Source organism: Crocuta crocuta, unplaced genomic scaffold (assembly GCF_008692635.1).
Source record: "Crocuta crocuta isolate KB4526 unplaced genomic scaffold, BGI_CrCroc_1.0 scaffold303, whole genome shotgun sequence".
Taxonomy (NCBI): domain Eukaryota; kingdom Metazoa; phylum Chordata; class Mammalia; order Carnivora; family Hyaenidae; genus Crocuta; species Crocuta crocuta.
Genome location: NW_027528276.1, coordinates 3,956,771 through 3,983,776, shown reverse-complemented (window position 1 = coordinate 3,983,776; position 27,006 = coordinate 3,956,771). Strand labels below are relative to the sequence as shown.

General features: G+C 42.5%; 1 protein-coding gene across 1 annotated transcript in view; it reads right to left on the bottom strand.

Annotated features, from left to right (window-relative positions):
• MACF1 (microtubule actin crosslinking factor 1) overlaps positions 1–27,006 on the bottom strand; it is a 229,559-nt gene that overhangs the window by 146,178 nt on the left and 56,375 nt on the right. The window contains exons 6-20 of the mRNA XM_077753196.1: positions 13,520–13,686; positions 12,610–12,722; positions 12,398–12,504; positions 11,863–11,982; positions 11,373–11,468; positions 10,199–10,326; positions 10,017–10,110; positions 9,705–9,859; positions 8,625–8,901; positions 7,524–7,652; positions 5,743–5,820; positions 4,972–5,133; positions 3,277–3,381; positions 2,283–2,378; positions 1,051–1,176 (exon numbers count right to left, since the gene is read on the bottom strand). Of these exons, the coding sequence (XP_077609322.1) occupies positions 1,051–1,176; positions 2,283–2,378; positions 3,277–3,381; positions 4,972–5,133; positions 5,743–5,820; positions 7,524–7,652; positions 8,625–8,901; positions 9,705–9,859; positions 10,017–10,110; positions 10,199–10,326; positions 11,373–11,468; positions 11,863–11,982; positions 12,398–12,504; positions 12,610–12,722; positions 13,520–13,686 (1,953 nt within the window). The remainder of the gene's footprint in view (positions 1–1,050; positions 1,177–2,282; positions 2,379–3,276; positions 3,382–4,971; positions 5,134–5,742; positions 5,821–7,523; positions 7,653–8,624; positions 8,902–9,704; positions 9,860–10,016; positions 10,111–10,198; positions 10,327–11,372; positions 11,469–11,862; positions 11,983–12,397; positions 12,505–12,609; positions 12,723–13,519; positions 13,687–27,006) is intronic.

The window sequence follows — 27,006 nt, the reverse complement described above, 5'->3', positions numbered from 1 at the left end:
AAGTCAGGCTTTTATCCTTCATTCCAAGTTCATTAAATTAACAGGTTACTGGCCCAGGTAAAACACTGAATGTGAACCCATTCATAGGTTAATAATACCTGAAAGTGTAAAAATAAATCAATAAACAATCAACTAATGTTCACAAATACCCAAGTTTCACCTATGAAAAAGTTTTGAGTTCTCTGGTTCTCTTATTTATAATTTTCTACTGAAATGTGGGAATCCTCTGGCTTCTCATATAGAAAAAATAATTTCCCTATTACATACTCTTCTATCTTAATTTGGGATGTAGCTGGTGCCTTGTCCTGCCAACTCTGTGTAATATACATTTACTACATGTAAACATTCCTGCTCTGATTTTATTATCAGCATTTCTGAAAGAATAATTCATTGGAGAAAATGAATATAAAATTGATTTGGAGTAAATACTGGATGCAAAAATATTTTCTCAAAGTTAATACTGCTACATAAATTTGACAAATATTGCACTATATCTAATTAATATTTTAACATCATCCTTAATTAAAATCAATATTCTAATACCTCATTTTACCAAAACAAAATTACCACAGAGGAAAATTATGACTAAAGTCTAGTTCATTGATTTGGTTTTGTTTAAATTCTCTTTGCATGAGAGAGTGAAAAAAGAATTTGATGTCACCTAATCCCCTTAAACACTATTTTTCATGCTCTACACCTCATCTTTGGTCTCAACTTTTGAATTAAAATAGGAACAATGCAAAGACAAGCATAGTGAGCACTAAGTGGCTCAGGGGAGAGGCCTAGGCCTTTACTTCAACAGCATACCCAAAGGATTCCTATTAGCAACTTCTTTAAGGACAGAAAAAAAAAAAAAGAAAAAGACAGAACAAAATTGGGATTAAACTCTATTTGAACGTGAGCCAAAGTTTATAACACTAACCCATTACCGTATAGCTTTCAAGGATATAAGCAGCCATTACCCTACAGCTTTCAAGGATATAAACAGCAGCGGCTGATATGGTTTACTCTGTTTCTCAGGAGTAATCATCCCGCTGATGCAACACCCACCATGGAGTCCTGGAGCAGGTCCTCGAGGCGAGATAAGCTGGTGTTGTGGTCACAGGAGTATTTTCGTTTGATGGAGTCTTGGAGGTTCCTCAAGAATGATTCCAGGTCCCGTGCATCACTGAAGAACTGTGGGGACAAAAGCAGGACCCCATGTTCAACACATCACAACACACAGATGTTGACCAAGAAAGAGCAATCTCACTGTAATTCCTCTCCTGGATTGATGATACTTCATTACAAAATCCACAGGAGTGGAAACTGAGGGCATAAAACGCCACATCTGGGAAATGTTAGTGATGACAACCACAAAGCCTACTGAACCCTAGAGAAACATCAGTCAGCTTCCCCTTCTCAGAAACACTGCTAGTGAGGATACCTGGCTGTGAGGCAGGTGTCATGAAAAGCCTAAAGGTCGCATGATCAAATGTTCCAATTAACTGATAAGAATATAAAGTGATCAGGGAGATTATTTAATTTAGGGCAAACCCCAACAGAGGCAACAGGTTATTTCCTCCTCCCATCCTCATCTGAAAATAAGGAATATGTTCTTGACCTTGTGATAGACTGAAGAAAGAAAAATGGTGCTGGGATTTTACAGCTTCTCCCATCAGAGGGAGGAGGGTCTACTTCTTCCCTTGAAGCTGGGCCCAGGCACCTGACTTGCTTTGCCCAATGACATAATAAATGTGACAGCAGAAAAAAAGGGCTTGTGTACTGGGGCTCACTCTCTCTGGCCATTTGTGGAACAAATGTAAAGAAGCCTAGGCTAGCCTATCAGATGTTACACACTTGCATGTGGATTTGTACCCCATCATCCCCACCAACCATCAGACGTGGAAGTGATGCCATTTGCAACCAACCAGCCCCTAGCCTGCCTGCCAGCTGCCTGCAGCCATCCATAAATGAAGCAAGATGAGAAAATCATCCTTTCTCATCTCGACTGAGCCTAGCCCAAATTACCAAACCACAGAATCAAGAACTAACCAACAGATTTTTGTTTTAAGCAGCTGTCCTTTGGGAGTGGTGGTTTACACAGTAAAGTGGTGGTTTAACTGAAACGGATGTGCTTTTCACCTCACCTTTTCCATGTGCAGGCTTGTGTGCAAATAGAGGTACATAAAATCCTTGTCTGAATAGAAAAGGGTATTCTCATCCTCTCTGATGCTTGTGAACACACACACACACACACACACACACAGATGTGCACAGACACAAACACAAAGTTCACATACCTGAAAGTAAGCAGTATTCTCTTTTACATGCTGCTCAACACACAAGCATAGCTGCTTCATCCACTGCAACTGGGACTGGACCGCGGCGCTGTAAGCCTGCAAGAGCCAAGCACATGAACAGAAAGGCAGGGGTTTAGCAAGATACATGTGTGATGCTCTCTTCCAGGTCCAACTCTGCTAATGATAGGCCAACAGAAGATACACGGAGATGCTTGACGGGCATCTGCTGAGTGCTTCCCATGAGAAACAGGCTTGTCTTTTATCCCACATGGGTTACATAGAAAAGGCCTCTTCCACACTCAATTGCAGCTACAGCTGACCCTTGAACAATGGAGGGGATGGGGTACTGAACCCCCTTGCAGTCAGAAATCCACATATGACTTTTGACTCCCCAGAAACTTAACTGCTAATAGCTTATTGCTGACTAGAGGCCTTACTGATAACATGAACAGTCAATAAACACATATTTTGTATATTGTATGTACATATACTGTATATATACTATATGCTTACAATAAAGTAAGCTATAGCAAAGAAAATGTTACTAAAAAAATCGTAAGGAAAAGAAAATACATTTATAGTATCATACAGTATTTAGAAAATAAATCTGCATATAAGATGGCTACATAGTTCAAACCCTGTTGTTCAAGGGTCAACTGTAAATGATCAGCAAAACCTGAGCGTGAATAAATCCCTCTCAGATTCCCCCACTCTCTCTCTTCTCCAGACAAAATGCACCACACCAACAACAGACGGCCTGCCTGGATGCTTATTTAAAATATATGATTCAATAGGAGTCAGTATCTCTTCTACTTTCTCATCCTATTCTCTTTTGTTTGTAGTCTTTTGGGGGCTGGGATGAAGAGAAAAGATCCAAGACAAATGATCACTGACACTTCCTTCAGGTGTTTCAGCAGAACAAAGTCTCTGAGTTGGATGCTTCTATTATGACAACCCTAAGCACTTGACCCTCACACATTCTCAAGTCACATACCTCCACAGTCTGCTTGGCTGGGTGGTTCTCAAGTGACAGCAGCTCTGCTGTATCTTGTAGAGACCGAAACACATCTTGTTTCTCCTCCAGCTGCATTGTCAACTCCTGAAAATTGAATTCAACTAGATGCAGTAAGTACAATTAAGGGGGAAGAAGCAATAAAGAAAAAGTTTTGTTCCCTGCCCCACTTTAAAGGAGACTCCACAGGGTCACTGCCAAAATGAGAGGAATAAACAGCACATGCCAGAGGATTTCAAAGAGCAAAAAAGCTAGAATTACTGGACAATAATTTACAAAGGATAAGGGACCTGGGTCAGACCTGAAAAAGCAGGGGAACACAGGTGAGCACTGGAGACAGAGAAAGGAGATAACTTGGCAGGAGTGGCTGGTTCATGTCCCCTAACACAGTACGTGACACACCCTGAGATCCCCATCAGTGACTCACTGGCTTTGCTCAGATTATTCCAACAGCCTTCAGTGCCCTCCTCTGGCTTTATATTCTGTTAACACTGCAGGACTCAATTTAGATGTTAGCTATTCTATAAAGCTGGGTACTGATCTTTGCTGTCACATTTGATCCCTTCTTTCTAAGCACTTTCTTTTTATCTTTACCATAGCCTGATTTCCATTCTCAGACAGTTTATTGTATTAGAGCATTTATTCTTTCTTCTTTATTTTAGACGAATCATATGCTATTCTCTGATCAGAAGTTTATATATTTTTTTAATTCTAAAGGAATTTAAAAGAATCTAAAGTAAATGAATAAAAAAGCTTCCTGGGGTGCCTGGGTGGCTCAGTTGGTTAAGCATCCAACTTCGACTCAGGTCATGATCTCACCATTCGTGAGTTCCAATCCCACAACAGACTCTGTGCTGACATCTCAGAGTCTGGAGCCTGCTTCAGATTCTGTGTCTCCCTCTCTCTCTCTGCTCCTCCCCCACTCACACTCTATCAGTGTCTCTCTCAAAAATAAACATTAAAAAAATTTTTTTTAAGTTTTCTATTTGCACAGAGTTTACAAAATCTTTAAAAATGTGGAAATACACTTAGAAAGAAAACAACCCCACTGTATTGACTGAAAAAGAATAAACAAGTGTTGTCGTTGTCGAATGTTAAATTTCCCTTCCCATTTTACAAATGAAGATATTTGACCAAAAATTTAAGTGAATTTAACAGAATTCAGAATTTGCAAAAAGCCAAGAGTATGCCTCAATTAAACAAGACTAAGCCCTACACTAAGTGCTTTCCCTATATTAGCTTAGTCAATCTTTTACACAAGCCTTTGAAGTGATACTATCATCCCATTTCACAGAGGTCCAGAGGTTAAATGACTGGCCCAAGGTCAGAGCCAGTTAGTGGAGGAGTTAATTGGAACTCCGGTCTCTCTCACTCCAAAGCCTGTCATCCTAAACACAAAGCTATTCTGAAATAACTCAACTTGCAGCCCAATATTCTCACTGTCCAAAACATTGCCCTTCTAAACACATGCTAAGTAAATTCATTGTAGGGCTTGGTTTCCTTCCACTATCTCCACGAGCATATCTCACACGCACAGACGCATTAAGCAGGGGGTCTGGGTCCCTATTTCTACCTAGCAAAATGCAAATCCAGAAATCTAAGCTCTCAACAGACTAGCCTCTCTCTGTCTCCTTCTGCTCTTACATAAATACGACAGGTCTGTTGTGCTACACTCACAGAGAAGTAATTTCTCTTGGCTGAGATATTGGGATTGTTGTCACTCCAATCATATGCTAGTTCTTCCTCCTCCTTCTCATTCAACCAGATCAACTCAGCTGTAGCTCTGGAGACAAATTTATGCAGGCTCTGAAGGTGCCTCATCCGGAAGCTGGAAGTTTCCTAGACAAAGCAGGGATTACAAGGTTAGACTGCTAGGCTTTCATCTGTAGAAGAGAGCACATGTGACATCAAAGTAAAGAATAATGCAGGAAATAAATTTAGCCTTGATTTTTCATCTCTGGGTGCTCCTCCATGGACCCAAATTTAAATTTAGTACAAGTTTGGCACAGGAATCCCAGAGCCCTGCAAAAAATTAGAACTCACCAGGCTTTTATGGGGCTCCCTGAATAAAGAATGACCCTAGGCCTGTCCTACTCTGGACAATCTTGAAAAGACAGGAATGAAAAACAGACAGAAGAAGAGTCTCCTTCCTACCAGTCTTAGACTTTTTGTTCTGGTGTCTCAAAGCATATACAGGCACTGCTTTGGCAAAACACAGAAACTGGGACAGGTTCTACTTAATTTAAACTTTGTGGGGCAGTGATTTCTGATCCACAAAAAAATTTGAGAAAATGTTGTAATACATATGAACAATTGCACAGTAAATGATATAACCTAATAAGGAGAAAACCAAAACAGGGCCAAACCACAGACTTTCTGAATTACGGAAGACAGTTGTTTGGAAGGAACTAGATTGTCCATGTAGAGAACAAAAGAGTCAAAACTCACCTTCAGTTTACAATATTGTGTCTCCAGCTTTCCAAGAGTTTCAACATAACTAGTATGGAAATTCTGGGACATTTTTCCCTGATAAGAAAGGAACGAAATAAAGATGTATTAGAGAAAGAGTAAGTAAACTGTATGTAATATATGGTTTCAGCTATGTCTGCACACAGTTAGGGATTGATTACCCAAGAAACAGAAGTTGAGATAACAAATCTCTTGGTCAGGTTGTAAAGCCTGGAGAAACACTATACGTCAACTAACTTGATTTAAAAAACAAAACAAGGGGCGCCCGGGTGGCTTAGTCGGTTAAGCGTCAGACTTTCGCTCAGGTCATGATCTCGCGGTTCGTGGGTTCGAGCCCCGCGTCGGGCTCTGTGCTGACTGCCAGCTCAGCGCCTGGACCCTGTTTCAGAGTCTGTGACTCTCTCTGACCCTCCCCTGCTCACGCTGTCTCTCTGTCTCTCTCTCTCCTAGAAATAAATAAAACATTTAAAAAATTTAAAAAAAAATAAAATAAAATAAAAAATAAAAAAACAAAACAAAACATTATGGGTCAAACCAAGAAACAGACTCTTAACGAAAGAGAACAAACTGATCATTACCAGAGGGGAGGTAGGCAAGGGGATGGGTTAAACAGGTGATGGGGATTAAGGAGTACACTTGTGGGGCGGCTGGGTGGCCTAGTTGGCTAAGTGTCCAACTTCGGCTCATGGTTTGTGTGTTCAAGCCCCACATCAGGCTCTCTGCTGACAACTGCAGAGCCTGCTTGGGATTCTCCCTGTCTACTTCTTCTCTCTGTCCCTCCCCTACCCCACTCAAAATAAATACATAAACTTTAAAAAAAAAAAAGGAGTGCACTTGTGAGGAGCACCAGATGATGTATAGCAGTGTTCAATCACTGTACTGTACACTTGAAACTAATATTAATTACTCTATATGTTAACTAACTGGAATTTAAATAAAAACTTAAGGGGCACCTGGGTGGCTTAGTTGGTTAAGCGTCCAACTTTGGCTCAGGTCATGATCTCACGGTTCATGGGTTCGAGCCCCGTGCCGAGCTCTGAGCTGACACCTAGCTCAGAGCCTGGAGCCTGTTTCAGATTCTGTATCTCCCTCTCTCTCTGACCCTCCCCTGCTCACGCTGTCTCTCTCTCAGAAATAAATAAAACATTTTTAAAATTTTTAAGTAAAAACTTAAAAAATAAAGCCTGGGGCAGCAATGAGTGAGGTGAGGTGAGGTGGGGTGAACACAGCTGAGAGACCTCACGCTTCCAGTAGCTCTGGGTGGTTTTTAGGAAAATCTATGCCTGATGATTCCCAAAGTACTCGACTGCTTTTTCGAAGGGGAAATTTGAAATTACAAATGGGGGCAAGGGGAGACTGAGTGAGTAATTTCTCTGTTCCAGCTCACCCTGCAGGCAGGAGGTGAAGTGGAAACAAGATGAGGTTTTGGAGCAGAGGAACTGTGTTTGGAAACTGCATCCACGACATACCGATTCTGACCTTAGCTTTTAGTATTGCTATTCTTTTTAGTAAAAAGGGGTTTAGTAAAAAAAAAAACAAAAACAAAAAACAAACAAACAAAGAAAAGAAACCTTGCTTGTAAGGGTATTTCAAAGAACAAAAGAAACACTTGATGTAGAAAGGGAATTTGGTGTAAAGTGCTACTCGTGGTTCTCATTCTTTTCCAGAGCCTCCTTCTCCTTAGAGACAGCTGCACAGCATGCTACCTGGTTACCCCCCAACCCCAATATCCCCTCCATGATGATTCTGAATGCACGCACCTCATATAACCTGGCCTCTTTGACACTTGAGCCCAGTTCTTCCACACTGGCGTGGATGTGCTGCTGTGTCTCCAGCTGCAACTCCACACTAGGCAGGTCATTGCCCCACTCTGCTCGCTCCAGTTTCATCTGGAAAAGAAAAGATATGTATTTAATTTGGTTGAATTAGCAAAAACAGAAATTTTTCAGAACTGATGCTTGGGCAAGGGGGCTGAGGGCAGGAGACTGGGAAGAGGACACCTAAGCCATCTCCATCATGGCCTCTTGTAGGAAAACATGCCACTTATCACTCTCAGGGAGCTGGAGACCAAACCCCACCAACTCCTGCAGTAGGGGCAGCCCTTTGTTGTTGCTTATGGGATACATTCCTGAATTTACCAACCAGAAAGGTCTTTCCACAGGCTGAAGGTTAACTTTATAGTTTAGGCATTTTCCTTTATGGAGCTCTTCATTTCACAAACAGAGTGGATATAAGAAAGAAATATCTGAAAATATTAAACTTCATTCACGGCATCAACTATTGGCCAGTGGCAGGAAATTTTTAAATAGCTTGTCTTTGGATGTTTTTATTTATTGCTACATGAGGAATCCACCATGAGGGCGTGGGAAGAATTGCATAGAAAACACAAGGATTAGAAGGCTAAAAAGGACAAGCTCGAACTTGAACCACTGTTCCGGAACACATGTACACAGTGCCCCTTGAAATTGTGAAGCACAATTTAATGGCTTAAACTCCAGAGGGAAGACCAACAACAAAGAGTGAGGAACAAGCTCCTCTGCCAATGAGGGAGTTTCAGAAAAGGTAACTGAGATTTATAGGCTATAATTTCTCCCATGAGCTCCACTTAGAGCACAGTTAACTGAAGGGAATGGATTCCCAAAGGGTTTCCAATCAGAAAAGCCTATGCTATTCGGTGTGGGACTTTTGAGGATTTGAGCTGACGCTATCCATTTAATACTTGAGAAGGGGATTTGGGTTCCGGGCAGCATTAATAATTTAGAGTTTACCCAAGGGGCATAGAGCATCTTGGCCCTCCTAGACAGGCTGTGGGGTACAGAAAACCTTAATGCACTGCATAAGCATTTGGAGCATACACCCACCTGCATTTCTTCTACCCAAGACAGTAGTTCATACACAAATCGAAGATTGCCTTCATCCTCAGAGGAGGAGATAGACACAAGTTCAGCCCGAGTCATGGGTTTTCGGAACCAGGAGGTAGAGGAAGAATGGGTTCCCTTGGTCAAGGGTTCTGCCTTCAGATGAGTAGTGGTTAAAGTAGAGGGTGGAGCCAATTCAAGTGAAGTGAAGTGGCCCTTCCTATACAAGTTTGTGCACTCTAGACGCAAGGTGACCAGCTCGTCTTGCAGACGCATAACCCTGAAATGGAGGAAGAGAAAAAAGGAAGACACTTAAATCTACAATACACATTTTTAAAGTAGGCTCCACACCCAAAGTAGGGCTTGAACTCAAACTCTGAGATCAAGAGTTGCATGCTCTACTGACTGAGCTAGCCAGGCGCCCCTGTAATGCATTTTTTTAAGATAAAATATCCCCTATCCATTTGACAAGGATGAGGCAAAAATAAAAATGAGATCATATCAAGAAAACAGTTTTGAAAAAGAAGTGTTATATGAACACAAGGTGGTTTTAACATCTTCATCGTTCAGAGTTGTTGAGGCAAATGCCAAATTACAGTGTTAATTGGAGGGAGGCAAACCAGTGTCTGTTTATATAACTCCTGGATGGTATATACAGAATGAATAATGGATTAGGGGGTCAAAAAACATGAGTCTTAGTCTTGGTTATGTACAAACTGTGTGACCTAGATGATGCCCATCCCCTCTATGGGTCTTAGTTTTCTCTATAAAATGATGCATTCGATCACCAGCAGTTCTAGCCCAGATGTGGTACTGCGTCCCAGCAGGTCACCCTGAAATATGTGTGGGTGTTATAAGAGGCCACAGTGATTAGGGAATCCTACAGGTACTCAGCGGGCAGGGTCTGCAATAAGGGGAAACTGTCCTCCACCATGATAATTTTCCTGCCCCACATACTACCCTGTAGTATCCCCCCCTGAGATACTGACCTCCAAGAGCCAGGTTACAAGATTCAGCACCAGACTCTTGATCTGTGAGCCTCAGCGATAAGCACGCCCTCTGCCTGAGCCCTGTGCTCCTCACCTAAAAGCCAGCTCTTCCAGCTGGTAGTAATTCTCATCCCGTAGGATCTGGAGGTCCACCTGCAGCTGCCTGATGAGACCCTCACATTCCTGAATGTATATGATGACATCTGACTCGCACTGCACTGGCTGTCCCGATTCCAGGTGAGCAGCGTCCTAAGACAGAAAGGGAGTAATGGGAGTGGGAGAAGGCCAGTGCCCCCACCCAGGAGGACCGAGGGAGCCAAGTGTGAGGAAGTGACGCAGCTGGATTTCGTGACTCTGGATCATTAGCGCACAGGGTGAGAAGGGGAGAGACAACACAGACACTCACAGCCTGCAGTGTATTCTTAGCTAGTGTCAGCTTCTCTTCACAGTTCAAAGCACCATTCTGGATTTTGTTTGCAATCTGTAGCAGCAGTTCCAGCCTATAATAAGATGAAAACCGTAGTCATGTGCCGGGCTCGAAGCAGCCTGGGTGGGTAACATCAGGTCACCGGCAGGCCCTGTGCCCACCTCTCCACAGCTGGGCGAAGCGACTTCTCTCGCTCCAGCATCTCGATGATGAGCTTTCCCCACTCTTCCTCCACGTCATTTGGGTGGTAACCTTGAGGCAGCTTAATCCGGCCAAACTCAATCCACACCTGAAAAATCCCAGAGACACTGTTTTAGTCCAAAGACACAGCCATGCCCTCAGGCCCAGTTTTACGTGTTCTAGACACATTGCTTCTTGCGTATTTACCCAGCCATCAGCAGTTTCTCCTGTCATCTAATAAGAGAAAAGAACTGAGTACTTAGCAGTACCTCACCTTGAGGTAAGAGCAAAGAAACCGTCTCCAAAACACAGGGACTACTAACTCTAACCTGTTCTAATCTTTCCATTCCTTCTATGTCTTCCATGAATCCACCTGACCTCTTAATAACCCCCATTCTGGAAAGGCCAAACGTCCAAATCTACACTTTCAAATTCTCTAGGAATCAAAATATGTGTGGAAGTCTCTCTCCTTTCCATCTTTGGGAAAGGATTAGCTTCCCTCTGAAAAACAGGAAAACTCATTCATAAAACTCAGTATTTCTGAAAAATGTTTGTCATTTTTCAAAAGTCTCTTTTTTTTGTTTGTTTATTGTCAAGTTAGTTTACATGTAACACCCAGTGCTCATCCCAAAAAGTGCCCTCCTCTACACCCATCACCTCCCTTCCCCTCTCCTCCACCCCCATCAGCCCTCAGTTTGTTCTCAGCATTCAAGAATCTCTCATGGTTTGCTTCCCTCCCTCTCCCCAACTATTTTTCCCCCTCTTCTCCTGCTTCGTCCTCCATTAACCTCCTCCTAATCAACCTATACGTGAAAACATATGGTATCTGTCCTTCTCTGCCAGACTTATTTCGCTCAGCATAACACCCTCTAGTTCCATCTATGTTGCTACAAATGGCCACATTTCATTCTTTCTCATTGCCATTTAGTATTCCATTGTATAGATAAACCACATCTTCTTTCAAAAATACAGATGGTTGATACTGCCCTTTTACCACAAATTTTCAACACCAGCCTAAAAGCAATGTTGGATTTGTCACCCTGAGAATATTGCTATTAATGCAGGTTGGGAAGAAGGTGCTGGCAGTCTAACAAAGAAATAACAATCAGGCAAACCAGCAAACCCCAAGAATCAGCAAAGCATAAGTTTCCTTACCTCTAATAATTTATATAATTCCTCAATTCTCCCTTTTTCTCTCTCCTTGGCCAGAATTTCTGTTTCTTTGAAGTGTATATATTGGTTATAAAGTGCCTGCAAAATTAATATTTGGTAAATGAATGGATGCATGCAAGCAACCTGACCCACTGTATACCACCTCACCCAGGAGCCAGCAGCAGTGAGTTCTGAGACTTAACCCCAGCACTGAATTTATTTTTTATTTTATTTTTTTAAATATTTTATTTATTTCTAGGAGAGAGAGAGAGAGACAGCGTGAGCAGGGGAGGGTCAGAGAGAGGGAGTCACAGACTCTGAAACAGGCTCCAGGCTCTGAACTGGCAGTCAGCACAGAGCCCGACGCGGGGCTCAAACCCACAACTGCGAGATCATGACCTAAGCGAAAGTCAGATGCTCAACCGACTAAGCCACCCAGGCGCCCCACCCCAGCACTGAATTTATAAAAGACAACTTAGGTCTGTGACTTTACCTTTAGTTCAACAGGGTTCTGGGGAAAGGATTTATCTGACATCAGTATTGTATGCTGTTTGATCCAGGGAATGAGGGAGTCCACTCGGCTTTGGTATTCTTGCCACCTGGAGTCTACTTCCTATTGCCAAAAGGTAGACATCACACACCTTCTAATTAGCGGTACACAAGACAAGCACAGGAGACAGTAGCTCAGGCCACCCCAAACCACATAAAATCCCTTTCCTCTCACTGCCTACACAGCTGCTCAGCCTAATGTGTGGAGTCCCAGTTTCAGGGCTCCTTAAGGGCTCTCATGATGGGATTCAATTTCCTGACACTAGTATAGTCTATGCTGGATGCTACAGAATTAGCAATATCTGGACTTGTTCCCAGGGCCCAAAGACAATGACCATGTATAAAGATAACGTGGATTCAGTCTGCTCTGGATAAAAGTGTTCCATGTATAGTTAGTGCTTGACAAATAAGGTCTAATCAATACATTCTGCCCAAACATATCGAAGTCAGAAGATATTTTAGGAAAAGTTTTCTTTTACCGTAGCACTGATTCCTTCTCCGCCCTCAGGGACTTTAGGGAAGGCATCGTAAATTGAAGACACGTAAGTGATCACAGACTTTTCATCTGGAGATGGCACATCCACATCTGAGACAGAAAGGGGAAGAAATTTCTTAGTCAGAACAGAGGAAGCTGCCAGGAAAAAGAACAATGAATTTAAGCCAAACAAACTTAGCTCTGGTCAGCTCTCACCTTCTGCATCCAGTAAGCGGGTGACCCCCAGTCTTTCTGCTACTTCGAAAGCCTGCTCCAAATTCTCCCGGTTACTTTGGATTTGTACCCTTTCCATATCTACCAGATCGGGTCTGTAAAAGTCCACCAAGGCACGTGAAAGGCCTACACATTCACACAAAGCAAACCTCGTAGAAGTAGCTGTTCCAGAGCTGGAACACACTGATTACATCAGAGAGAAAGCAAGACATTTAGAAAGGTACTAAATTCCATTTTTAATTACATGCCAGGAGCCCAGTGCTCCCTCATCCTAAACACGTAACAGCAGGATGGTTGGATTTTATGGGAAAGGTATCGTAAACTAGTATAGAGTGAAAGTTGGGATATGTTTTATGACCATTAAGAGTGCAATAATTTTAATTTTTGTCGTCAACATTCCAATCTTCCTCACTCATCTCACTCCAGACAGGGGCTATTCCTTTTCCACTCCAAGTAAGCCCGCACTTCTGGCCCTCTGCACTTGCTGCTTCCTCCAAGTGAAGCCCTCTGACCCTAGGAGGCCTGCGGCTCACTCCTTTACAGCTCTGCTCCAGCACCCTAATCAGAGAGGCCATCTCCAGCTGCCCCATCCAAAGTACAACAAACCCCATCACTCTCTACCCCTCACTGTGCTTACCACCATATAACAGAATGCATTTCTTTGTTCACTGACTAATAAATAAATTCCATGAAAGCAAGAGCTGTTGTGGTTCTGTTCACTGGTGTTTGTACCCAATGCCTAGAAGAGCAGGAGTTCAATGCACATTCCTTTTTGAAATAAGAAAATGAATCAGTGTTGATCCCTGGCTCAGGGAAAAAGTGGCATTATAACTTTTCACAAGCAAGATGAGAAGAAGCTCCTCCAGCCAGAGTGAAATCCCACTGCATTTACCTGTATCGGTGAATAAGTGCATTGAACATCTTCCCATCACTCCAGCAGGAGGAAAAGTTGGTACATTTGATCCCTGTATAACCAGCTGTCACCTTCTGGGTCCATAGGAGAAGCTTCTCCTTGGCTGACATGTCTCCTGATTCTCCACTAATGTAGATGTCAGAGATCTGCCAAAAGATGTGGCACGAGTACTTTAGTATAAATAAGAAGCCTTTTAGCGTTCTCTTCTCCATGCATATGGCTCTTAGAAGAAGAGGGAGATCAAAGGCTGGCAGAACTTCAGATGACAATTCTAACAGATATTCACTCTGTATGGTAGTCAGAGATACAAATTAAAACCACGAGAGGTCATTTTTCACTTATCAAATAGGGAAAGTTTTTTGTAATGATACTAGTTAGTACTGGAGAGAATACCTACCACTGGACATTCTCACATACCGCACAGGTGAGAATACATATGCTGTAACTCCTCCAGATGGTAGTTTTGAAATCAAAAGTCTTAAAATACATATATACTTGTAGGAAACCATCAGAAATAAACATACCAAAAAATTTATACAAGAATTCTTATCAACATATGGTAAACATTTCAGCAAAAAGCTATAGAGCTTAAACTCTAATAAGGGATTGATTGGTTACAAATTAATAGCACATACACAGGGTAGAATTTTTTATAGCCCTTAGAAAGGTATGCTTTGACAAATGACAAAGGAAAATGATCACCATATGTTATGAAAAGAAAAAGAATGCAAACAAAACAATATTAACAGTGGTTTTGTTAAAACATATACAGAACAGGGGCGCCTGGGTGGCTTAGTCGGTTAAGCGTCCGACTTTCGCTTAGGTCATGATCTCGCGGTTCAGGGGTTCGAGCCCCGCGTCGGGCCCTGTGCTGACTGCCAGCTCAGAGCCTGGAGCCTGTTTCAGTCTGTGACTCCCTCTCTCTCTGACCCTCCCTTGCTCACACTGTCTCTCTCTCTCTCCTAGAAATAAATAAAACATTAAAAAATTTTAAAAAAAAAACATATACAGAACATCTAAGTATACAGTCATGTGTACATATATACATACATATACATGCACACAAGTTATGTGATAATTGCATAATGTACATGAGGGTAAATAAGGGTAAATACAGGAGAGAAAGATACCAAACTAGTCATCACAGGAATCTCTAAGCGGTAGTGTTACAGGTGATACTTCTCTTTCCCAAATTCTCTACATGATATACATTTTTATAATAAGAAAAAAAGTTAGTTTACAAAACTCCCCAAATCTAGCACAGGAACTACTTTAGAGAGAGGACAGTGTGGGAGAGAAGAATGTGCATGCCTTTCATTTCATGCAGACCTGAGTTTGAACCTCAACTTCAAAAACTGTAAGCTGGACCTCAGTCATAAGATCTGTAAAGTGGGAATAATACCTATTACCTTTCCTCAGGTAATTATATCCCACAGCACCCAGCCCAGACATAGGGCTGTGCTCAGCAAAGTTCCACTGGCTCTTCCTCGTATGGATGATGGTCTTCCTCTAATTCTTACTCCCATATAAAGTTAAATGCCATCTTGAATCACTTGCTATTATTTCATACAGTTGACCTTATCTCCCCAAGACTATACAGGTTTCCTGAGTACCACATCTTAACAATCAGAACTATCTAAAATTCAAGAGCAGACCCTATGAGAGAGAGCTCCTTGACACGGCACATGTTCAAGCAGAAGTGGGGATGCTGTGGAAGAAAAACTTCCAGCTCTGAGACTCAGCGATCACGGTGCTTCTGTAGATCACACACTGCACCTAGTGTTGCGCTAGTCATATGCTAGACACTTAATATGTTTAATTACTGATTATTTAGTTTAAAAAAATAATAAAAATAAACAAATGTATTTTAGGGTAAGGTCCATGTAGAATCCTGAGACAGGTTACTTTTTTGACAGCAAACTTACTCATTAGCAAATTCCAAACAGTCTGTAGTATAATCAACCAAGTTTGAGCTCATATCAACAATGGTTGTCTCTCGTGGAGTGAGACTATGGATGATTTTATTCTCTTTTTACTTTTCTTTTATTCACACTTTAAAAACTGAACATACTTTACATTTATAATGAAAGCTACAAAGCAACTTTTATCAATAAGACAAAGAATAAGCCTTTGAGTCAAAGAGACAAGCATGGAAAGGAGGTATTTACCAGGAATGTGACTTCATGCAAATAAACGACCAAAGCTTCTTGAACCCCATCTTACCTATATTTAAGATAGAAGAATAACTTTCTCATAGGGTCATTATAAGGAGTAAATAAAGCAGTGTAGATAATATGCCTAGAGAATGTGCATTTCCTTCCCATCATAATAACACAGCATGCCCAGAACGATTTGGGGGCCAGGTGCTTTGGGCAGGGAAGGCACAGGCATATCAACAGAACACCCATCTCTCAGCTGTCTCCATCAGGTGCAGCACTGTGAACGGTATAGCCTCCCTGGTCATCAGTACATGGGAACAATCAACAATAATTTGATTACTGTTTCACTTTCAAATCTCTGAATACTAAATTTACAAACTCAACTCATAGCAGATAAGATTAAATAGCAGGTGAAGATACTCTAAAATTCAGAAGAAAAAAAAAAAAACAGGGCCAAGAACTTAAATACTTTATTAAGTATACAAGAAAGCTGAAGACTACTAAATATTACTACGATGTCTGAAGAAAGGCTGTGGGAATAAAAGAGCATGGGTGGCCTTCATGGAATCTAGAAAAGGCAAAGCCATAAGAAAAGGCAAAGCCATAAGTGCTGCCTCCAAGACAGTGATGGTGAAATGGTGGCCTAACCAGTAGATCCAGGATTCTTGTCCGTTGACAAGTGTATTTCTACAGGAGAAATCAGGCTGCCAAACTTTGATGATGCCAGCGAGTAAGATCAGCCTGCAAATCTATCCTCTCTACCCACTGCCTCTTTGCTCTGACTCCATGTTCACCTGACAACCTTCTGATTATTTGGTCACGATACAGACATCCTAAAGCAACAAAATGCAATGAGTGGTCGATTCAAATACTGTACCACTTAGCAGTTATAATTCATAATGTAATTAATTCACATCAGTTAGTCTCTAGCCAGTATGATCACTGTGAATCAGTCCCCTAAAACTCAGTCAACTCCGAGTGTATCGATAAAAAAATGTAGAGTTGCAAAGCTGAGGACCCAACAATGGATCATGGTACCTAAGCCATCATTCTGTGACTGCACTGAAAATAGCCCTCCCTAATACCAATTCTATTCCGGTCTTCCTTACTACCACTTGGACGTGCTTATCTCAGTGGCTAGACACCACCCACCACTTGACAGATCCCAGCACTTTCACTGCAGCCAATTCACATACACAGTAAGGCAAAATACTGCCGGTAACAGGATATGTGGAAGTGAAAAGGGATAGAATTTGAATAAACAAGATGAAATCTGAGTGTTTGGCTATCTTTTTTTTTTAAATTCCAGTTAAGTAATGGGTATTGTATGTCCAGTACAATCAGTGGATCTCGCTGGTGGCAGCCTATCTGTCAATCACAATATCTTTGTATATTGCACTGAAAATAGTTCAATGAACAGCTTTACTTCAGATTTTCCACACAGCTATAATGAGACAGGGAAATGTCTGGATTCCTCAGGGAAAGGAAAAATACCCTGTTTGGACTAAGGCCCTTCCTAGAATGTGAGCTGGATGAGAAAAATGGGATTTATCATCACAACCATTTCAGTAATTAAATTGGGCTTCTGTCCATCTCTTCATGTAATGTTCGCATGTGATGTGCACAGTGCTGTCCTTGGGGCTATGTAGAAGCTTCTACCTTAATCTTCCAAATGCAGAAACCCGACTTCAGTGTCAGAGCGCTCTCTCCCTCATCTGGGTTTTTAAAAATGAGCCATGTGGGGGTGCCTGGGTGCTCAGTTGGTTAAGTATCTGACTTTGGCTCAGGTCATGATCTACGATTCGTGGGTTCGAGCCTCGCATTAGGCTCTGTGCTGGCGGTTAGCTCAGAGCCTAGAGCCTCCTTCAGGTTCTGTGTCTCCCTCTCTCTCTGACCCTCCCTTGCTCACGCTGCATCTCTCTCTCTCTCAGAAATAAATAAAAACATTAAAAATTTTTTTTAAATAAATAAAAACGAGCCATGTGGAGAGAGAGGACAGCCTCGACACCATCCCAGAGACTTTGTGTGTCTACCTGAAGTCTCTTTCAATGCATACTTTCCAAGGCTCAATTAATTCCTTCTCTGAAGTGTGTCTAGAAACTTAAGGTGTTCCTAATAATTCAATATTTATTAAACAACTTCTCACTGTGTTTAACATTATTCCAGGCATCATGGAGATGAAGAAAAAAAGTCAAACACAATTTATTCATTCTGTTATTTCTTGACAACCACTATATACTAGGAGCTATATTTAAATTCTTGGTATCTCAAGATAAAAAAGCCAAACAGGTACCTGGCTGGCTCAGTTGGTAAAGCATGGGACTCTTGATCTAGGGGTTGTGAGTTCAAGCCCCACATTAGGGGTAGAGATTACTTTAACTTAAAGAAAAAAGTCAAACACCAATTGTTCATTCTGTTTTTCTTGACAACCACTATGTTCTAGGAGCTGTGTTGAAGTTTTTGGTATCTCAGACAAAAGCACAATCTTGGGCCTCAAGCCCAAGCAGTTTAGCAGGGGAGACAATATGCCACACAGATCAGTGCTGTAATAAGCAACTAACCCAAAGGAGCACTACCGAGGAACCTCTCTGAGATGACATTTATGCTGAGTTTCAAGATAGAAGTAGAAGTTAGCCAGTTGAAAAGAGGGAAATAGAAAAACAGACATGCTTGCCTTGAAAGAATTCAGGTGGCAGACACCCTATCTGGCTAAAATAAGGCTACCCCATATAAGGCACTCCCCAATTTTTCCAAATGACAACAGATGGATTGGGAGAGAGGAATGGAGAAAAGAGAAACTTTGCGATCCTCTTGCATATATAAACTTTTGGATATTTGTTTTTACATATATACACATATTTAAGTAATAGATCTAATGCATTAATTTAATTAATGTCACTTGCTGTGATGAGCACCGGGGAACTGTATAGAAGTATTGAATCACTACGTTGTGCACCTGAAACTAGTACTACACTGTATGTTCACTAACTGTAATTTAAATTAAGTTTAAAAAAAAATAGAATTAATGCTTTTTCTACTTTTACATTTCATAAAACCCTGTTACTGAAACTCATCACATGCATTGTTAACATCAATGTCTTTTTCATCAACACAGCTACTTTAACAAATAAAAAACAACTAAAGCTACTTTTTGAGTGAATATTCTAGAAAACATCACCTACACTTCTTAAGATCTCTGAGACACAACAGTACTTTTCTGAATCCATGTTGTCACTGGAAATTCTATCCCCAGCCACAAGAATTCAGTTGCATAACAATAGATTAGTTTTTTTTTTCATTCATTTATTCTACTGGTATTTATTTATGGTTTCCATAATGTGAACACTTGCTGTGTTTATTATAAGTAATGTGATTTTTTAAGTTTTTAATGTGATTAAGACTTATATACAATTACATCCAACACTTCAATTAGGAGGTTTATAGTCTGTAAAATAGTATAACAAAAGCTTTCTTAAGTTTTTGGTCTCTTTTGTTTAACCAACTATGTCAGTTGATCCCTATAAAAGTTGATATTGATTAAACTAGCAAATGGTAACACAAATTCATTTATCCTATTTCATGAATTGCATTTTCACTGGGGACCCAATAACAAGAAAAATTTGATAAGAAGTCAAATATAAAGAGAATCCCTCTTTTCTAAAGGCTAGTTTCCAGAGGGGGAAGAAATCTTACCTTCTATGTAGCCATATGTGGGAGGCGGAGGGGTCACATGAAAGAATTATGATGAAGGCCCCAAAGAAGCAACTATAATATAGTAAACAGTAATATCCAGTACAGGGTCTCAGCAGAATGAAAATTCTTTCACGTTAGAGGGATTAAAAATCATACTTAAAGAAATGTGATTTAAACTCATCCTTGAAGGATGTTATCGAAAAGACAGAAGAAACGAATTCTAGATAGAGGTGGATGCCAACAAAGACTGGAAGTTAAAATAGCTGAAACTGGAAAAGATGGCTAAAGGGTTGACCTGTTATGTTAAGATAGGTAGATCTGAGGCACCTGGGTGGCTCAGTTGATTGTGTCTGACTCTTGGTTTCAGCTCAGGTCATGATCTCATGGTTCGTGGGTTCAAGCCCCATGTCTGGCACTGTGTTGACAGTGTGGAGCCTGCTTGGGATTCTCTCTTTCTCTCTCTTGATGGTCCTCCTCTAATCATATGTTCTCACATGTATGCTCTCTCTTTCTCTCAAAATAAATAAATAAATAAATAAATAAACTCAAAAAAAAAAAAAGATAGGTAGGTTCAAATGGAAAATTGACACAGGAGAGAAGGTCAGATAGATTATGGAGGGCTAGAATACCAGGGTGAGGAGTTTGGACTTTGTAAGTCTATATAAGTCTCAGAGAACAGGACTAGATGTGGTGAGCAAATAGATACTTAATTCTCATGTCCAGAAGTTCCTAGCTGATTTCATTCCACTACAGAGATGGCATCAGACTGAAAACTTCCATCCAAGAAGCAGGAGAGGGCATGGTGCAGTTGTTCATTACAGATGCCTGGCTGGTTAGAGGGATCTAGCTGCAGCTGTGTTTATTACCAACATCTGAGTTAGGTAACAGTCATGGGGTGCACATTCCAGCATTCAAATTCAGAGTCTTGGAGGGCTCTCTAGTGAATACGACTAGACTGGAAATCCTAGGTCATAAAATATAAGCATCCTTCAATTCTACTAAATATTAGTAAACTGCTTTCCAAATAATAGTTCCACTTTATACTTCCACACACAGGGTATGAAGAGATTTTTCCGTCACTCTACATCGTCATCTGCACTTGGTATTTTCAGACTTTTTATTTTCTGATGTGTATAAAATGCTATCTTGCTCTGACATTTATATCGTTGATTACTAGTGACAAAGATATGTGTATGAGGCATCTGCGTCTCCTTTTTTGTAAATTGCTTATTCCTGGGTTTTCCCCTATTTTTCTGTTAGGGTGCCTTTTTTTCCTTTATTTGTAGGGATTCTTTAAATACTATTACTAATAACTACCATGTATTGTGCTTTACTTGTATTAACTCATAAAATTCTCACAACTCTACAAAGTACATGCTACTCTTGTCCTCAATTTACAAATAAGGAAAGTATATCACAGAGAAGGTAAGTAACTTGCCCCATGGTCCACTGCTAGTAAGTAGTAGAGCTGGAATTCAAATTCAGACGATCTGGCTCCACATCCTTAACCACCTTACTTATATTGCATTTCACAGATTCTGAATATTAATGCTTTTTCAGAATATGCATTATACAATCATTACCGTTATTTTCTTAACTTACCATTTGAAACGGAAAATTTCAAATATGTGCTCAAAGAAACTGAACAGTTTAATGAATTCCTATGTACCCATCACCCACTTTCCACCATTTCAACTCACAGTTAATCTTATTTCATCTACACTCAACCCACTTCATCCTCCCTGATACTATGAAGCAGACCCACACACGTGGAATTTCTTCCATAAATACTTCAGTGAGTACCTCTAAAACATGAGGACTCTTTTTTATTATTATCATTTTTAAGGAATAATCTCTACATCCAACGTGGGGCTTGAACTTACAACCCTGAGATCAGGACTGAGCATCAACCCTGCTCTAATGACTGAGGCAGCCAGGTATCCCTAAGTCCTGAGGACTCTTTTTTAACATAACCATACCACCATTGTTACACCTAAAAATTCATGATGATTCTTTCGTAACAATTTTTTTGAGGAGGGGAGCCGCAGAGAGATAGGCAAAGGGAGAATCTTAAGCAGGCTCCATGCCCAGCATGAAACCCAACTCAGGGCTCCATCTCACTACTGTGAGATCATGACCTGAGTTGAAATCAAGAATCAGATGCTCAACTGACTGAGCCACCTAGGCGCCCTGTGGTAATAATTTTTTGAAAAAGAAAAGTCCTTTCTTAACCAAAGCTCCTTTCTTTTTTTCTTTTTCTTTTTCTTTTTTTTAGTGTTTATTCAGTTTTGTGAAACAGAGAGAGTGAGTGGGGGAGGGGCAGAGAGACAGGGAGAATCTGAAGCAGGCTCCAGGCTCTGAGCCATGAGCGCAGAGCCCGACGTGGGGCTCAAACTCAAACCATGAGATCATGACCTGAGCCGAAGTTGGCCGCTTAACCGACTGAGCCACCCAGGCACCCCAACCAAAGCTCCTTTCTCAACTGTGACTTTAATTGCTACATTCTTCTAATAGGATCATCCGGTTAATTTTGCTTTCTCTGCAATACAAAGCCAATATTAGTCAAACAACTCCCTATACTTAAAGAGGAGAAATGAGAAAGGGATACTTGTAAACTGAAAAGGCTGAGCCCAGAAAATAATATACCAAGCAATTTCCTCCTCATCATTTCTAGCCCACAATGTTATCTTAATAATACTCAAATTGTATGGACTCTAAGGTTTCATGGCAAGGACGCTGGTATACAGCCATGTTCTTCATTCAACAGAACCCACTAACTGTGTGGACAGGAGACTGGCAGGGGAGCCAAGACAGGGAGGAGGAAGGGACTGTCAGTAATTTTCCTTGTTCCAGTAAGCCAGGTATCCTGGATATGGATGGCAGCTGGCAGTAGGGAGTCCTCCTGAGAGAAGGCTTGTGCCTGACACTCCGACCCAGCTCCAAATCCCAGTCCACTTATCATTCTGAAAACCATTTTTGTTAGCTGGTCCCTATCATCCCATTTCTGTGTTAACTATTTCCTGACGAAGGAAGTATCAACTATAACAGGTGAGCAGGAAAGTAGACCATTTGTTTTTTATTATCTAAACCCCACACTCAGGGCACCCGAGTGGCTTAGTAGGTTAGGCGTCCAACTTCAGCTCAGGTCATGAGCTCATGGTTCGTGAGTTCAAGCTCCACATTCTCTCTTCCTTCCTCTCTTCCTCTCTCTCTGTGCACCTCATGGGATTCTCTCTCTCCCCTTCTCTCTCATAAATGAATAAATAAATAATAAAATTTAAAAAAATAATAAACCCCACACTCGGCAAGAATCAGAATCAGTTCCCATTTCTCTCTATCCCTAAAAGAAACAAACCCCACTGCGAAGTTTATGTCCACCCACAGCGGGGTCCTGTGTCCATCAATACACCCTGGGTAGATCAGCAGGAGAGACAATACAGCCTGAGTTATGCCAAGGACAGGCCGCACTCCAGAACTTGAACTGTTTCCTGAGGAGGGTTACTACTCTGACATATTAAAAACAAAACAAGCACCAAAAAAGCAGACAAAAAAATCAAGCCTGTGGAACTGCCAGCTGTCTCCTCTTTAGGAAGGAGCTGGAGTGTGACCAGCAGCAGCTGCTCCTCTGACCCCTGTGTCCTCCCAGGACAGTCACCCTCAATGTAGGGAATGCAAGCCCCCATCAGATGCTCTTGCTTGGGGTCTCAACCTACATTTTACAGGAAGCCCGTAGGGTCAGAACACACCACTTCTGTCTCCCTGGTGGCTGCTGTCCTTGAGGCCTGTGAAGAGCCCGCTGATAAGGGAGCAGCTCCCTGAAGAAGTTCCTATAGAAATCAGTGAGGGTTTCAGGCCTCCTAGCCTAAAAGACTTTCATTCTGAGGGGATTTCACACTTCTCTTGGGACGGTACTTCTTATCTGTGATACAGGGTGGCCAGTCCGTGGTCCTTGCTTCACACGGTGGACAAGGAGCCTTAGAAATGTATCAGTCACCTGAGCTGATGCTCCGTCACTAAGCTTTTCAGCCTAGGCTGAGTCTGGGTGTGTCTGCTTTGGAAGGGTTGAAGGGATGGGATGCCCAGAAAATACGACATACCAATGTGATTCACATACCAAACAGCAAAAGAATCACACTGCTGTCAATCCTGGTGAACTACAGAAAAGGTTTCTCCCGCCATAAGACTCTGCACAGAGCTGTTCAGAACCTTTCCTTCTCAGCATGGAGATCCCATACTAGAAGTGCTATGGTCGCCTATGGTACATTATCTAGAATTGATTTCCATTAGGAGTTCTTTAAAATTTTACACTCCTGGGCACCCAGGTGGCTTAGTCGGTTAAGTGTCCGACTTTCGCTTAGGTCATGATCTCGCAGTTCGTGGGTTTGAGCCCCGCGTCGGGCTCTGTGCTGACTGCCAGCTCAGAGCCTGGAGCCTGTTTCGGTCTGTGACTCCCTCTCTCTCTGACCCTCCCCTGCTCACGCTGTCTCTCTCTCTCCTAGAAATAAATAAAAAACATTTTTAAAAAAAATAAAAAAAATTTTACACTCCAAACTTTTTGAAAATCTCACTCAATTATAAGCATGTTTCCTAAAACATTATGATGCCTCCAAACTTCAACTTTAATGCTAATGGTATCAAAAGAGCAATCAGTTTAACAAAACTGCTCTACATCCACTCCATACAAAGGTAAGAGCTCAAATACTCGTATACTCCACCCCAGCAGCCTCTACTGCTTTCCTTCCCACCTTCTCTCTCTCTCTCTCTCTCTCTCTCTCTCTCTCTCTCACACACACACACACACACACACACACACACTTTTATACAGAAAGCCCTAAGGAGACCTCTTGCCCAACTATATAATAAATATCTTTTTTAAGTGTTTTATTTACTTTTGACAGAGGGAGAGGGAGGGAGAGGGAGAGAGAGAGAAGGAAAGGGAGAGAGCGCAAGTAGGGGAGGGCTAGAGAGAGAGAGGGAGACACAGAACCAAAGCTGTCAGCAGAGCCTGACACAGGGCTTGAACTCACGAACCACAAGATCATGACCTGAGCTAAAATTGGAGACTTAACTGACTGAGCCACCTAGGTGCCCCATAAAAAGTATTTTCAATGGCCACATTTCCCTCCAGCTGCTGGGAGTCCCCAAACTCTATAATAACAAAGGGCACTGATATGAGCCTAGCCATGGAGCAAATTCATCCCCCAAAGAGGACATTTTAAGCACAGATCAAGCACAAGAGATTGTGTCTCTATTAAGCCTTGTGCTGGTGGGTTTGATAAGCAGGGCACCCGTATGGAGGCCACATCTCTGCTCTACAGACACCAGGACAGCTGCCCACAGCCTGGGCAAGGAAAATGCCCTATTTCATCTTCCACCTTTTGCTGCTCTGGGATCCTACAGTTTTTATTTCTTCTGCCACAGCAAGCTGATACCAACAGAAGTTCTTCAGTCACCGGTGAATTATAACTTTAGTCACCTACACAATCACAGACTTACATACCAGACCCCATGCCAACCACTGCCTCGCTGTGGCACTTCCCCTCAGTGTCCAGATCTCTTGAATTCCTACTTACTCCTTGACCCTAGAAGCATTCACGGTGCCCACCACCATCACCACGGACACCTATGCCTCGATACATACCTCACAAACAAAAACCTGTTCAAGCCATAAACAAGTCCAACCAGAACACAAACTTTTTCTAGCTTTGAACCTTCAAACTATTCTAACCTCTCCTCTCTGCATTAAGCTCCAGATAATCCTGTGCCCCTCTCCTCTAATGCCGCAATTAGGAACCCATGGAGGACCAGCCCTCTCCACATATACGAATACGGAAAGGGTGTTGTCATTAGCAGTGTCCCCACAGGAGTGAGATTACATCAGCCCTCGTGAGAATATCACTCTCTAGGGAAGAAGAGCAATCACATCAGGGATCGGTGCCGCGGCCCAGACTGCTGCCACATTCCTCGTGCCTTCTGAACTCATTTAAGAGATTCAGCTAGGCCTCCCCTCGTCCACCACACTACAACTTCTGGTAGCAGGGAGGCTCAAAAACAGACCTGCCTGAGAAAGTTAAATACTACCTAGCACTGCACTTTGAAAGATAACCCTGCCAGATAGCTTGAGTAATTATGCTGCGTAGTTACCTGGAATCAGGGATTCCCCAGAGACAATGAGACTTGGTTTCAAGCATCAAGGGGCAGACCTGAAATAGACTCCACTTGCCAAACCCAGTCACTAACTCTTGGTACACCACACAGGGGTAAGTTTGTGAAGAAGCACCAAGATCCTCACTGCTTAGCACGCTCCACTCTAATATGTTTGACGGCCAGGAATCCAAATGTGAATGTAGCCCACCTACCTCCTCCAGACCCCACGATGGGGTGTGACTTGCCTCCAAAGAAAGGGTACCATCCTCTTCCGAGAAGGATGTGGAGCTCTTTTCAGGCTCTGTGTCTCTAGGTTGGATCCCCCGTGAGTGTGGCCCGTCACTGCCGTAGCCAGAGGAGGAGGGCAAAATGCTCACAGTCCTGCCGCTGATGGATAAATCACTCTGAGAAGTAGGCAGTCTGGGGCCCTGGGGGGGCACTCGACCCACGTGGGAAGGTTCTGTGCATCTGTGACCCCTGGACTGGTCCAGCAGTGATGAAGGGACAGAAGGCTCTGCAATCCAGGAACCTGTCTGAAGGGCACTGGAAATACCTGCTGTTCCCGCCCCCACACCCTGGCCCCCTGAAAGTTGGTCTGGAGTCCCTGCATCGGCGGGGTGGTCTGTCTGGTGAAAGGTGCCGCTCTGAAGTCCAAGCTGAGCGCCTCCTTTCCCCACTGCAGTCTCTCCTTGCAAAGGCAGCAGCACAGCCCTGCTGCTGCAGGACGCCGTCCTCGGAAATTCCACCAGTTGGCTCACTGACTTCTCGCAGTTCCTTTCCGCTGGGTTATCAAGCAGGTGAGCAATAACAGTCCTCCCCTCTTGCAGGGAATCCCAGACCCCTCCGGCAACTGATGACTCATTCTCTAACAAAAGGTGAGCAGTCTGGATCTCCCCTTGGAATCTCTCCTTCACCTGCACGATCATCCCCTGAGCGCCCACCCCTGAGCTGGGGGCCGAGTTCCGAGGCAGTAAAATGTCCGAGGGGGGGTGCTCTGCCCCTCCCGCTCCTTCCTCCTTTTGGAGACTCACTGTTAACTTCGGCAGGGTTTCCGTCTCTTCAATGACTCTGGTTCCTTCCGAGGGTTCCTCCTCATGAGATACCTCTGGAGTAGGGGTTTTCTTCCCCCTCCACTTCCTTTTGAACCGAACCCTTTTCTTAGGAGATATGGGAGCCTTCTCAGGAATAGCTCTTGAATCTTTCGGCTCCTTAACACAGCCCAGTGAATTTCCCATCGCCTTCCTCTCCTAATCTCATCAAAAACGCAGCTAAGCCAGTCCTGGGATCCCAGAGAAATCCCAACCTTGGCTTCATCGGATTAGATGCACATTTAAAAACATGCACTATGCCGGCAATCCCTCCAATTCTTTCTCCCTCCCTCCCCGCCTCTCTGTCTCTCCCAGCCGCTGCCGATTCAGACAGCCATCTTACAGGCTCAGAGCTGCAACAAGACAAATTCAAAGCATC